Raw genomic sequence first — 14097 nt, forward strand, 5'->3', positions numbered from 1 at the left:
CCCTACCTTTCTCCTGACCCCGGCCGCGTGCATAAAAGACCCATCAGAAGTATCGCTGGCCACATTTACAAGTGAAAGAGGCTTAATAATGGAGCGGTTAGGGAGAAGAATGAGAAGACAGAGGGGCACTCACAGATGTGGAGGTGCAAAGGGAGGGGGGAGGAAGGAGCAGCGTCCCATTGTTGCCCCCGCCACCGTCACCACCCAGCTCTGGTGGAAGGAAGGAAGAAGGGAGGGTTGGCGAGGGGTGAGGAGGTAAAGTGTGAGGTGAAAGTTACTTTTTACACAGATTTTGATGGAGGAGCAGAGAGGAGGAAGTAAATGTGGTGAATAGGAGGTTGGGGGTGGAGCACAACATTAAATTGCAGAAGAATAAATTAATACAACTACACTACTCTTACCTAGGAAAAAATAAAGGCTTGTCCAGCTGTTCTACTGGGAGCGTGTGAAAAAAAAGCTCAAAGGTCGCGGTGTGTGTGTGTGTGTGTGTGTGTGTGTGTGTGTGTGTGTGTGTGTGTGTGTGTGTGTGTGTGTGTGTTACGGTCATCCTGGCTTTTTCTTTCCCTGCGTCTCTCATTGTCCTGAACTGCATAGATGGCAGCACACAGCAACAGCAGCTGGGGTGAAGAGGCCTCTAAGCTGACCTTTGAACCCCTCCTCTTCCTCACACAGCCTGTGTGGTGGTGCTATTGGTGGGTGGGGTGGAGGGCGGAGAGCAGAGGGTGGGGGTTGATGAAGTCATCACAGCAGGGTCGTGGTGAGATGTGGCATATATAGGAGGCAGCCTGGTGCCTTTTGAAAGGATGAGGAGATGTTTCCAAAATTTCATCAAGCAGAGAGGAAACTGAAGTTTGGAGGTTTTGGCTGGTTTCCTGTTTGGTCGGTCACCTCCAGCAGGTGAGAAAAATGGCAGTTGGGCATCTCCAAAGAAACCAAGTTGGCTGAGAAAACAAGCTACAGTAATCTGTAGTAAATCTGGCAGCATCTGAAAAGTTTTCATTGGCCTTGGCCCAAAATTTGACATTTAAATGACAAACTTGACTCTAATGTTGTTTAACTTGACGTTTCTTGGGGTGCATACTTCAAGCACATCTCGTTGCTCAAGAGAGTAAAATCTGACAAAATGAAGAAACAATATTTAAACCAAATTTTGTCTCACGCCAACCTCATCTCCTAACATGAATCTACAACCAAACTGCTTCATTATGTTTGAGAAACGACCATGTTCTCAAATCTCTGAAGCACCGTGCACCATGATTCTTACTTTGGATGACACCAACATGACCTACAGTTCTTCTGTGATGAATATTTTTGATGATTTGTGATTAATTTATGTTCTTTAATTCAAATAAGTCTGCCTTCTTTCATCTGGGAATACTGGTAAAAATCAGAAACTTCCAGTAATGCACCTCTCCTCCAGTTTTCCCATGAATTTATGTGGCACAATTCCTTATTTTGTGTAGTTTCTGCTCACACTCTAACCAGTCACTTTAGATAGCTGCCCCTCCCTGAGCCTAGTTCTGCCTCTTCGTGTTTAAAGGGAGTTCTTCCTCCCTACAGTTGCCAGGTGTTGTTTAAACAGGTAAATTATACTTCTGTGTCAGATCATCGTTACTTACATCATGACGGGACCCCATTTTAACTCTACGTCGAAACCTGACGTGCACCTCCCTCCCAGGAAACGTAACTACACGTCGTGTTGACACATACCACGGCGTGAATGTGTGAAAGTGCAGTGTGGGGATAAAGGTAGTTTCCGTTTACATCTGTTAGGTTTACCTAAAATAAAGACAAACAAAACCTAGAAGTCTGTCGCACAAAGAGAAACTCAAGAAGTTAACCCAAAGCACAGTGCTGCTCACACACACTACCAACAAAGGTATTCTGGCACTGGAGTGCTCTTCTTTCTCGTGCTCCCTTATCTAATTACTGAATGCGTTTAGCTGTAAGACGCGGTACCTAAGGCAGCAGAGAGAAAATGCAACACATGCCCACACATGCAAAATGGGCGCTACACAATAAAACTGAATTGAAATGAACATATGAAGATGTAAATTTTTAAAAATAACTTTCACCCCAGAGTTTTGACTCCAGGGTTCATTTTTAAATCTCATGTTTAGGCGTCTGTGTGGTAGGATTTAGAAAAAGCCAATTCCAAAAAAAGTGGCCAGACAGTGTAAAATGTAAAGAAAAACAAATACAATTGTTACAAATCTCATAAACAGTTATTTTATTCACAATATAGAAAACATATCAAAACTTTAAAGTAAGAACACTGAATACTTTGAAATCATACTGTTAATGATAGTATGAGTGCTTTTAACAAGCCAGAAGGCCACTCTCCTCTTTAGTCTGGAGGATGGTGCATCCATGTTTTCCACTTTGCCTCAGTTGATAATAAACAAGCTTTGGGCCAGAGAATGAGATCTGTACAGATATGACTTCTTCCATATATAATGGAGCTTTGCTCTGCATTTGTGGATGGCTCCATGAGCTGTTCAGACACTGATTGGTGGAAGTGTTCCTGAGCCCATGCAATGATTTCTATGAATTAATCATGCCTGTTTTTTAATCCAGTGTTGCCCTGCAGGCCATAAGATCACAGGCATCCAATTTAGTTTCCAAACCTTTATCCATTACACAATCTCTGACTCATTTGATATCATGTACTGTAGGTGATGAGATATTTTATACTTTATACTGCTCGTATCATTCCCAATCATGTTACTAATCTCCATCTATCCTAACCTGTTACCAGTTAAATACACGATATTGCTCCAGCGGTTTTCTTTAAGTAACACCAACGTTTTACAGCATTTTGCTGTCCCTGTCTCAACTTTTTTGAGACATCTTGCTGCCATCAAACTCAAAACTAGCTCTTTTGAAATATATATTTTCTAATTTTTTTTGTGATTAAAATGTGCATCTATGAGATTTGCAAATTATTGCATTCTTTTTTTTGTATTTACATGCTACTCAGTGTCCCAATAGAGGGTAGATAAGAAATCTGATGGGGTGGTGCTTTTACCTAAATATTAATATCAGCTGATGTGATGATGTTTATCAGGTATAATTGTCTAGGTTAGGTGGATGAGAATCTCAGCCTCAACATGAACAGGAACATCTAGTCTAGGGACTGTGAAGTATTGCCAATATTTATATCGAAATCAATGCAAGAACTTTTTCACAAATTGTACATAAAATAATGTGAGTTAGTTATAAATTCAGTGATTTGTCCCATATTTCAAGACCATCTTGCACCAGCCTTCCCTTTTGTTTCTCCAGTGAAACGTCCAGAATTTGATCGCTAAATTTTAATTTACAAAATGGTCAATGGTAGTGATGAAGAACCACTCACCAGTGCTGTCACCTATTGGTTAATGAACTCCAGTTTCGAGGCTTCGTGCATTTGAGCCGCTGTTGTGTTGAAATCAGATGTGACAGCAAGGGACAGATCTACTGGCTAATGACTTGTCAATCTCAAATTGTTAATTAACGAGCATACCCAGGACAATTCTCCTTTCTGAAACTTGAAAATCATAACCATGTGAGATAAAATGAGTGATTTAGCCCAAAAACCATCATCAAAGTTTTTTCAGTCCAAGACCTGTTTCCCCTTAGACTTCTGTGGGACTTGAAGATGTTTTTGCAAACACGTGTATCGCCCCCTGTTGGCAATTAAAGAATGCAGCTGGATGCGTAATGATCACCATGTAATTTAACCCCAACTGTGTCTTTACCAGAGAGAACCCACACAGAAAGGATTCAAACCCAGGACCTTCCTGCTGTGAGAGGATGGTGCTAAGTACCACCCCACTGTGCCAACTCAGTGTAAAAATGAGGTGTCATGCGTAAATGAGTTGGATCTAATGTCAAGTAAGTTAAGAGAAATGTCCACACAAGTGAGAATGTAGCTTCACGGACTGAAAAGAGTGAACAAACACAGCCTCCTGAAGACCTCTGACACCTGTTCATTTCCGATGGAGAAACTATTAATTTCCTGCTCAACGAGATATCAGAGCTACGTCTTTCTCAGAGATCTAATCAGCATCGCATCTCGTACAGAGAGCTGATACACAGCAGCTCCAGTCATTCACAATCAAGGACAGGTGGATAAAAAAAAAAATAAAAAAAATCATGCTTCACCCTTTTTGAAGCAATTTGTAATAAAATACCAGAAAAACAGGCTTTTGTAAAGTTTTCAGTGCTGGATAATGTTGAGAAAGGATGAGTTTTAAATGAACAACATGTTGTTGTATTACATGACCATTATCTACTTGTTGAGTTACAGCAAATAACAGTCGTTAACCACTTTATGTGAAGAACACTGACTTCACTGCAGGTTTTACAGATGTCTTTCAGTCTCTTGATATTTCAACTGTTAGACTATGCATATGTAATTACCGTACAAAACAGTGACTTATCTTTAAAAAGCATCGTCAGTGTAGTAAATTTAACAGCAGCTTTTTCATGCACAGTCTTGACCCCCAAAGTCTTGATGCATGCTCAATCATCCAGGTAAGTAAATCCCAAAAGGTTGATTCTGTTCCTGCAGTCAGCTGAGACTGAAGAAGTCACTTGGATGTAGCGTTTTCTCCCACTGACAATGCTACGGCCGGATGAACAAAATCAACCTTTTGGGGTCTTGCTCCTCAAAGTTTTTCAATGAATGCGGCAGCAAATGTCTTAGTTTTTTGTGATTGTGGGGTCTTACTAAGCATTTTCAGTATGAGTGTCATTATGATTGGAGGAATAATTATCTCAGATTGAGAAACACAGAACTCCGAATTTATTTACGTTAAACAACTTCTCGATTCAGTCGCTCCGAGCACTTGGGTTTCCAGTGTGGCAAATAAATCACAATAAATGATAAACAGAAGAATGAAGGTAACTTCGAGTTGGTTAAGCGAAAAAAAAAAAAGAAACTGGAGATTAATTTAGCAAAAGAATGGGGAATGCCAGGCCTCAAGGGCCGGTGTCCTGCAGGGCCTTGATCCAAAACAGCTGATTTAAATGGCTAAATTACCTCCTCAACATGTCTTGAAGTTTTCCAGAGGCCTGGTAACGAAGTAATTATTGGATTCAGGTGTGTTGACCCAGGGTGAGATCTAAAACCTGCAGGACACCGGCCCTTGAGGCCTGGAGTCCTGCAGTGACCTCTGCAGTGACCAGTTGCCTGATTCAACATAAAGCACCCAAAGGGTTAAAAAGTAATTGGACCCTTTACTATCTTTCTTTGAAATCAGAGTGGTGATTGTTAAAAAACTGAATCAAAAATAAATAAACAAATAAAGCTGTAGTTACATGTCATATTCACAGAAGTAATAGGAACAACTTTATTAGGTGATCAAACGCGTTTCAGCTTATGGCCTTCACCAGGATCAACTGAGTCTTCATGCCATCAGATGTTTGATCTTTTCCATGCACCTTGGAATTGGTGAAGTTGTCCCAGAAATATTTGTTGATATTCTCAGAAGTAAAAAGAATATTTTCTATTAAAATGCAAGAAAACAGAGAAATCTCCCTGTTTTAATAAATAAATACTGGACAAAAGGCACAGAACACCTTTCTTGTGCCATTACATTTTATTTTTGCTTTACATTGTAGCAGTAAAAGGTGCACAATACCTCAAACGCTTCAGTCACGAATGTTCAGAAGCTGGACCTGAAACTTGTGTAACTCAGAAGAAACAACAAGGACAAAAACCAAAGTGTTTTGTTGTGGAGATTGTATTAACCATGGTAGTGTGAGGAGTCTAACTGTCGCCGATTATGGATGGCATAAAAATTTTCATACAAAACATGACTGAGTTTTAGCCTGGAGTCTGCCTTCTCCATAGCAACACAGCAAAGCTGAGTGGAAAAAGTAAAAATCAATCAAAAAAAACTGGCGTTTGATTTGACTATTAGACTTTTCTGTACTGAAAGCAAAGCTAATGAACGCTGATCCCTGCGGCTGTCTTGAGTTTCACGAGCCTCTGTGTGTGTCAACCTTCACCCTGATACGATAAGAATTTCATCTTCATCCTGTGAACTCCGTTACCCTTGTTCTTCACTGCATTTAACACGCAATTTATTACAAGAAAAAATTAATACTTTATAATTAGTAATTTGGTGTAAACAATCCAAACTTTTGGAAATATTTCATAATTGACAAAGAACACCAGGTCTTTTTAATACTCCATAAAGTGCACTTTCAGTGTTTTAAAAACATCCCTACCTGCTGCCTTTACAGTACAGTTTAAAGCAATGAAACAAAATAAAAGCACTACAGAACTCAATTCACATGGGAGTAAGTGAATTAAAATGCACTGAGCTCTTGGTGAACTCAGCTTCACCTCCGTTACACTTGTCTAAAACAAAGTCTTTACTGCCACCTGATGGCAGAAGTGGTCACATGCTCCCAAAATATGGCACCGAGCCTGCAGGGCTGCAGCACACAAGTTGGGTTTTTTTTCCCCAGAGTAAAACTCATCTCTTCTTCTTTCATTTGTTTTAAAATGATCTGGCAAAGGAGCTCCTTTATCCTGTGACCTCTTTCAGTCCTAAAATATATTCTACTTTCTAATAAGCCGACTGATGACGTGTACTTTCATGTCAAGCTCTCTTTGCCACAAGCCAAATATGTCGCTTCATCCGGGTGAAAAACTTGGATAATGATCGTCGAAAGTCAACACTTAGCAAAAATCCCATTGCTGACAAATGTTACCCAAAATAAAAACAATCTTGTGTGATCCCTTTTGGGAAAAATATTAGAAAAATGAAATGAAGACAAAACAAACAAAAAAAGGTCTTCGCTCACTCAGCAAAGAACCTCCAGCTGTTTAGTCCGCTCTGGACACCTGTGACAATTCCTCATCAGTGTGACCATGGAGGGATGGCAGTGTTGACAAAGAATAAATTAAGACTGGATAAATAATGAGCCTAAAAACAAGAAAACATCAATTAATGACTTCCAGTTGAAGCCTTTGAAACCTGAAACCACAACATACCAACAAAAATATATAAAAATTAAAAGGTAGAGCGTGGCATGACTCCTGAAAAAGTCAGAAAACGCCAACTATACCTTCATGGAGACACTCACTGATTGCAAATCCGGACAGTCAGGAGTTTCACTCCCCTTGATTTCATGCTCCCAGGGCATCCTAGCCTCCAGATGCTGCTCTGACCTGCATGTGAGCATCTTTCTCAGATTTTCCCTTTCAGTCCTAAAAGTTAAACCCAGTTCCCCTCAGCTCACAGGAAAAAGTTGATTTTGGCAGGGACAGTCTTACAGCCAGTGTTGGAGAAGTACTTTCCCTTAGCTGGAGTGTAGTTCATGTCGCCCCCTACTGCCTCCACCACGTCATTGCGGCTGCAGCTGCCCCGCTGGCAGAGCTGTGAGTGCACGCAGCGCTCAACGTGGTATCGGCTCAGGGGCAGGAAGGGAACAAAGCGGGTGATGAGCTTCTGCTGAATGATGTTGGACTTGAAGAGGCCGCCTGAATGGGGGGTAAAAACTCACTTCAGTTACTGAAGTAATGAAAGCTTTCATCAGCAATGTACTGGAAAATTAGCTCAAAGAGGCTGCTTAACTTCTGTGTTCATTATGATGCACTGCTGCAGAGCAATGATGCTGCTTCTATTATGGGCTTTAATTTTATATTCATGATTAACTTAAATGAATCAAAGTCAGAAGACCAGTTTTAGCTCTGGAAGAGCACCAAAGCATCAGTATCACTGCCTTCTTCCTCTTCTAGTGAACATGCAGTAAAAAAAAAACAAAAAAACACTGTGTTTGAACAAACCAAGGTGAGAACACTGACATGAAAAAAACTATTTTACCTCCTGACACCAGCATTTAAAATGTCTTAACCTTCTCACACTTTCAACATACATCTTCACCTGCTTCAACTGAAAATCCAGGTTGTACAGAAGCCGGAGTCATCACATCACACCTTTCCCTAAACCTCCTGATAATGGCTCACAGTATGACTTAGAATTGATTTTAGGATCTATTTCAAGGTCCTTCATGGCTTCTCTCTGTGCTACATATCTGAACTATGAGACCTTTACTCAACAATCTGAGTCTTTGTCCAGGCTCTCATGTGACTGTTATCTGGTGCTGAGGCTACAGCCTACTGGCCAAGCGTTTATGACCCATTTCATTTGATTGCAGTTACTTCTTTTTTAATTTATTTCTCCCTTTAAATGTTATTGAACGCAAGTATTGATCTGTAAAGCATTTTATGTCCTCTGTAAATAGAAAACATTAATATTTTATCATGGTTATTGTTACTTTTACTTTTTCTACTTCAAGCACTTTGCAACTTGTTCTCTAATATTTGCCTTCCTCTTGTTTTTGTCTATATTTCTACTTTTTGTTATTTCTACTATATTTACTATTATTTATATTTTATTCAGTTCTCAGTTGATCAGCTGAGAACTCCCACAATTTCGTTGTACATGTACAATGACAAGGGCCATTCTATTCTGTTTTATTCTATCCTATACACAGAAAATACCGTACTGAACTTTAATCAAACTCTGAAGCGGTTTGGGATGAAACCACCTTACCCTAAGAGTGTGGAGTACTTAAACATGTAAAATGAGTCTTACTTGTGTTATTGTTGTAAACTGCCTGTGCGATGGCCTCCTGCAGGTTGTCCAATTTGATCTCCTCTCTCTCTCGTCCAGCCTGACGGTTCTCCAGAGCCACTTTGTTTATCACCTCCTCTCCTGCAGTGCTGCACACAAGAAACACAAAATAAGCTGCCTGTCCCTTTGTAATAAAAAAAAAAAGTTTCTTCTTTAAGCATCACCGGGAGAGAAATAAAGTTTTGAGCATTAACTGTTCATGAAAGCTTTAAGTTATTTTGACAAAGAGAATACAAGAACTTCTTTTGGAGAGAGTTCATATCCGCAGAATTAGTGTCATATAGATCCTTCTTGGTGCTTTAGGAAGCTAAACACTGGACATGCCTCACTGGATTAGGGGAGTGTTAAGTACCTGATAAAGAGGTATATCGCCTTGCGGTAGTTGGTGCGAAATACAACATGAGACGGACCCAAAAAGGGCTCCAGGACATCAATGAGGCCTGGAGGCATCTTCTCCATCTCATCAAAAATGAAAACTGAGCGAGCGCACTCCGTCAGGTTTCCCTGCACCCAGTCCTTCAGCTCCTCCTACAAAACCAAAGGATGGATATTTAATTTCACAAGCTCCCAACACATCACCTATGACTGCAACTAACAATGCTTTTAATTACGTCTGCTGCTGTTCTGCTTTTATTACTTAATTATAGGCTGTGTAACATGTATAACTGCAAATACTGTTGTCTGAAAGGCGGCACTCGCTTGTGAACTTTTAGTATATAATTAAATGATTAGTAACTAGTTCCCACTTAGTTAATTCTATAGACAGAGTCTGCTGAACATAAAACAAAAATGATCATATGAGTCAAGTATCTTTTTTGTGTCTACTTGTGTGATCATTTTTGTTTTGACCAGCCCATCTTCCCTGAAATTGGGAGCAAAATCACAGGACTCTCTTGTAAGTTCTAAATGTATGTTCCTAAGAAGAAAGCAGTGTCCTGTTTGCACATTAGGAATGACAGCATTCAAACTTCCCTTTGTTATGGTCAACAAACATTTTATATTGAACACACAATAAAACGACTAGTACATTACTTCAGATTTTAGATATAACCATTTGTATTTCTCAACATACCCTGTACTGCTTGACTCGGTGGGGCAAGGGGAAGTGCAGCGTGGGGACAAACTGGTGGACATACGGGCTGCTCATGGCTGAGCCGTACAGATGATTTCCCAGCATAGAGCTGACCAGCGTCTTTCCCGTCCCAGAGGAGCCGTGGAAAGACAGCACCAGTGGCTGACTGGGGCTTTTATTATGAAGGAACCTCCCCACCTCCTCTGACACAATGTCCTGAGCCAGATGCTGTCCATAGACATTCTTGTAGAGGTCCCACTCCAAGTCTGGCGATCAGAAAAAAAGAACAGTCACAATCTTTGTTGGTGCAATACTACAGGGGTGGGGTGCCCTGTAATAACCACAATAAAGGGTTATAGGAATAAGCTTCAGGAACAAAACAGAGCAAGAAAAATCTACTTCTCGTGGCTGTTGTCATGAAAAACCTGCAAAGTAGACAACTAGCTAATTTAATTACAGATATTGTAAGAAATTTCTTTTATTCAGCCAGCTAGCATACCAGTTAGAAAATCAGCAATAAGCTACAATGAAAGCCTTAATTGCCTCCTCGGGAACACTGTACACTAAAAAAACAAAAAACAGTTAGCGGATATAATTTTTATAGGAAACATATGTAGTATAATACAGCAACAATAAAATACAGTTTCATAAACAAGCTAGCTTGCTAACACGAAGCAGCCTCCGTAGGTTAGCATCCACAAGTACGTCTCACCTCTAATATTCGGCTTAAAGTCACAGTCGCAGCTGTCCGATATGGTGCAGTAAAGTTTCTGGAAAACGCAGCAGACTGGGTTACAAAAGAACAAAAACAGCACAAACAGTGTCGCCAACATTTTGGCTGCCTGCTTGTAGACAGAAAAGCTCAGTTTGGAGCTTCTCCTTATCGCTACCGGCTGATTTTGTAGTTTTTTCCTCCCCGGAAGGCGCCCAGAAAGACGTAGCTCAGTGACAAACTGGACTACAATTCCCAGAGAGCATCCAGCACGGGCCGTGAATTGTAGGACACGTTGGAGGATCACAGTCCAGAAAAACGTAAGACTTTGGCAAACTTTACTAGAAATCTTCCTGACAGATTACTTTAACTGGAATGGGGAATAAGAGGGCGAAACGGTCTGGTATCAGGATTTTGTTTGTTTGTTTGTTTGTTTGTTTGTTTGTTTGTTTGTTTGTTTGTTTGTTTGTTTGTTTGTTTGTTTGTTTGTTTGAAAGAAAGTTGTGACAGCACGTTTAACAGAGTTGTTGCTAACAAGTCACAAACTTTCTTGTTTTTAGTCGAAACATCAAACCTGAACCCGAGACTTACAGTTAATTCACAGATATTCCATATGGCGTTTAGGTAACAGTGAAACAGAAGCAGAAGGTAGACTAATAAGTGCGGAAAGGCCACATACATAATGTAGCCTTCAATTTTACTAGATAAATAGAATCTTGCATACTGGAACATGGGTGAAAATAGGAAACATGGTGTAAAGTAATAGGTTATATAATTTATATTCATAAACCTAAATGGGATGGATCTAAACCTCATTTTTTATCACTTTGATGTTTATTTATTTATTTACTTATTTACCTGGTATGATTCCATACTTTCTAGGAACTTTAAACAACAGGATATTAAAAAAAAAAAACAACTTTGTTGTTGTAGCTCCAAATGAAACAGAGACAAACCATCTGGGTTAAAATATCATACTTAAAAATGCAATTCAAGTAATTTCTTAAACATGTTTAATATCCATTTTATGTAATTATGCATGTAGATTTTTGAAAAATTCAAATAAAATGTGTTTGTGTTTGTGAAAGGTCTTCTATTAGCAAGTCAAAACAAAAAACAAAAAAACCCCAGAGCTATAAATCCAAGTTGTGTCCTGCATACAGCAGAGGGAGCTATTAATGTGAAAATGATCTTTGATGGAGTCATGTGTTATAACATTCTGGGTCCTTGCAAAATAAAATAACTTAATTTGTTTGTTTAGGGTTTTTTTCCCCTCACTTTTTGTCATGGACAGCACACTTCAGATATGCACCTCAGTGAGATCAGTGAGTTTTTGTAGTTTTATTAACAGTGACCTAAGCTTCATGCATATGATTAAACCTTTTTTTTTTTTTCAAACTAAAATACAATATTTTGCAATGTTACATTTTAAAACATCTTGAATAATGGTAATTGGGTGTATATTTCAGTTCCTCAGGTTTATGTTTTTGAGGTTTGGGGAACAGACTAAGGAATGTTGGTGCTGCTTCGAGACAAGCTTTCCCAGATGAATGTGCCTGATCCCATCTGCCGGTGGATCACTGACTTCCTGACGGACAGGAAGCAGCACGTGAGGCTGGGAAAGAATGTCTCGGACTCCCGGACCATCAGCACCGGCTCCCCTCAGGGCTGTGTTCTTTCTCCTCTGCTCTTCTCCCTGTACACCAACTGCTGCACCTCCACCCACCAGTCTGTCAAGCTAATCAAGTTCGCAGATGACACCACCGTCATTGGGCTCATCTCTGACGGGGATGAGTCTGCCTACAGGAGAGAGGTTGAACGTCTGGTGTCCTGGTGCAGCCACAACAACCTGGTGCTGAATGCCCAGAAGATAGTGGAGATTATTGTGGACTTCAGGAAGCACACAGCCCCACTCCCCCCCATCATCCTGACTGACACCCCCATCACCTCTGTGGACTCATTCCGCTTCCTGGGTACCACCATCACCCAGGACCTGAAGTGGGAGCCCACCATCACCTCCGTCATCAAGAAAGCCCAGCAGAGGATGTACTTCCTGAGGCAGCTGAAGAAATTCAACCTGCCAACACGGACGATGATGCAATTCTACACCGCAATCATCGAGTCCATCCTCACCTCCTCCATCACCGTGTGGTACGCTGGAGCCACTATCAGGGACAAACAGAGACTGCAGCGTGTTGTGCGCTCTGCTGAGAAGGTGATTGGCTGCAGACTCCCATCTTTGCAGGACCTGTACACCTCCAGGACACTGGGGCGTGCAGCTCGGATCTCAGCTGACCCTTCTCACCCTGGACACAGTCTGTTTGACCTGCTCCCCTCAGGCAGGAGGCTCCGGTCCATTCGCACCAGAACCTCTCGCCACAAGAACAGTTTCTTCCCCTCTGCTGTTGGACACATGAACAATAACCATATGACTGTCCCCGCCACTAACATATGACCCTACGCTGTGTAACTGCATCATTTCATGTTTGGCACTGATCACCACCTGCACTCATGTATATATCTTTCTACGTAGCACTCATAATTCTTATTCTCATGTATATATCTCATGTATATCTCATGCACATATCTTTCTTTCTACATAGCACTTTAATTCTTATTGTCTGCACTGAAGCACCGCAGCAATTTCCTAATGTTGTAAACCTCAACATCTGGCAATAAACCCATTCTGATTTCTGATTTCTGATTTCAGCACAGGATGTGCTTTGAGCGTTTTAGTGTTTTGACTTCCTGTCTTTGGTTTATCACTCTAGGGACTCTTTTCACCTAACCAGTGTTCCACTGTATCATTTTTAATGAGAGTTTTCTTGCTGTTCTTTGTAGTTGGGTTGTTTTCCTTTATACTCTGATCATTTTCTCTAGTTTCTTGACTCAGACTTTTTGACTGATTGTCTTCATTGCTTCCAGCTGTCTCCTGTTTCCCATCCCCGTTCAGCTCACAGTGTAAAAAATAGACCTGTCATTCTCTTGTGATGTGTTATCTCTACACATTTCTGTTACGTCTTCTGCAGCTCTTTTAATTTATTCTGTTGATCCCCTTGCTTAAGTTTTTAAACTTAGAATCTTCACTTAAAACTTGAACTTTATGTTCAGTGTTCTCTACCTCCTGCATATGGGTTTTGGCACAGACGCATTTTTAATGAAGCATTTCCATGATTTGTTTGTATGGTCTTTGTAATACGTGTTACCCTGTAACAAAAGTCACGAATTTTTAATTCAATTCAATTTTATTTACACAGCGCCAAATCACAACAACAGTCGCCTCAAGGTGCTTTATATTGGAAGGTAGTCCCTACAATACATACAGAGAAAACCCCAACAATCATATGACCCCCTATGAGCAAGCACTTTCACGACAGTGGGAAGGAAGAACTCCCTTTTAAGAGGAAGACACCTCCAGCAGAACCAGGCGCAGGGAGGGGCGGGGCCATCTGCAGTGACCGATTGAGGTGAGGGGAGGAAGACAGGACAAAAGGCATGCTTGGGAAGAGAGCCAGAAATTAATAACAAGTTTACAACTGAACAGGTATTTTAGAGGTTTTGCGCAAATGGAAGACATATTCCAAGGTTCCTCACACTGTTACTAGAGGCCAAAGTAATGTGATCTGGAGTAAGATATCATATTTCTCATCATATTAGACTTTGGGTCCTATTACAAT

At 40.6% G+C, this 14097-nt stretch overlaps 1 protein-coding gene across 2 annotated transcripts; it reads right to left on the reverse strand.

Annotated features, from left to right (window-relative positions):
* Window positions 1-5897: 5897 nt before the first annotated feature.
* tor2a (torsin family 2, member A) lies at window positions 5898-10624 on the reverse strand. 2 transcript variants are annotated; one of them, XR_191303.5, is made up of 6 exons: window positions 10421-10624; window positions 9709-9974; window positions 8989-9164; window positions 8598-8725; window positions 7084-7480; window positions 5898-6923 (listed from the first exon to the last, which is right to left on the reverse strand). XR_191303.5 is itself a non-coding variant. In XM_004555725.5 (5 exons), the coding sequence occupies exons 1-5, from the start codon at window positions 10539-10541 to the stop codon at window positions 7236-7238; spliced, it is 936 nt and encodes a 311-aa protein (XP_004555782.1). In that variant the 5' UTR covers window positions 10542-10624; the 3' UTR covers window positions 5898-7235. The 2 variants fall into 2 exon arrangements, 1 of the variants encoding a protein (XP_004555782.1); XM_004555725.5 differs by having other exon boundaries at window positions 5898-7480.
* Window positions 10625-14097: the final 3473 nt, after the last annotated feature.

The sequence above is a fragment of the Maylandia zebra genome, linkage group LG12, assembly GCF_041146795.1.
Source record: "Maylandia zebra isolate NMK-2024a linkage group LG12, Mzebra_GT3a, whole genome shotgun sequence".
NCBI lineage: Eukaryota > Metazoa > Chordata > Actinopteri > Cichliformes > Cichlidae > Maylandia > Maylandia zebra.

Bases quoted from the DNA above. Each gene is read 5' to 3' on its own strand.
- tor2a (XM_004555725.5), bottom strand. From the start codon at position 10,541: ATGTTGGCGACACTGTTTGTGCTGTTTTTGTTCTTTTGTAACCCAGTC. The intron at 9,165-9,708 runs GTATGTTGAGAA...TTGGTTTTGTAG, and splicing joins ACCGAGTCAAGCAGTACAGG to GAGGAGCTGAAGGACTGGGT. The intron at 8,726-8,988 runs GTACTTAACACT...TCTTGTGTGCAG, and splicing joins GCGATATACCTCTTTATCAG to CACTGCAGGAGAGGAGGTGA.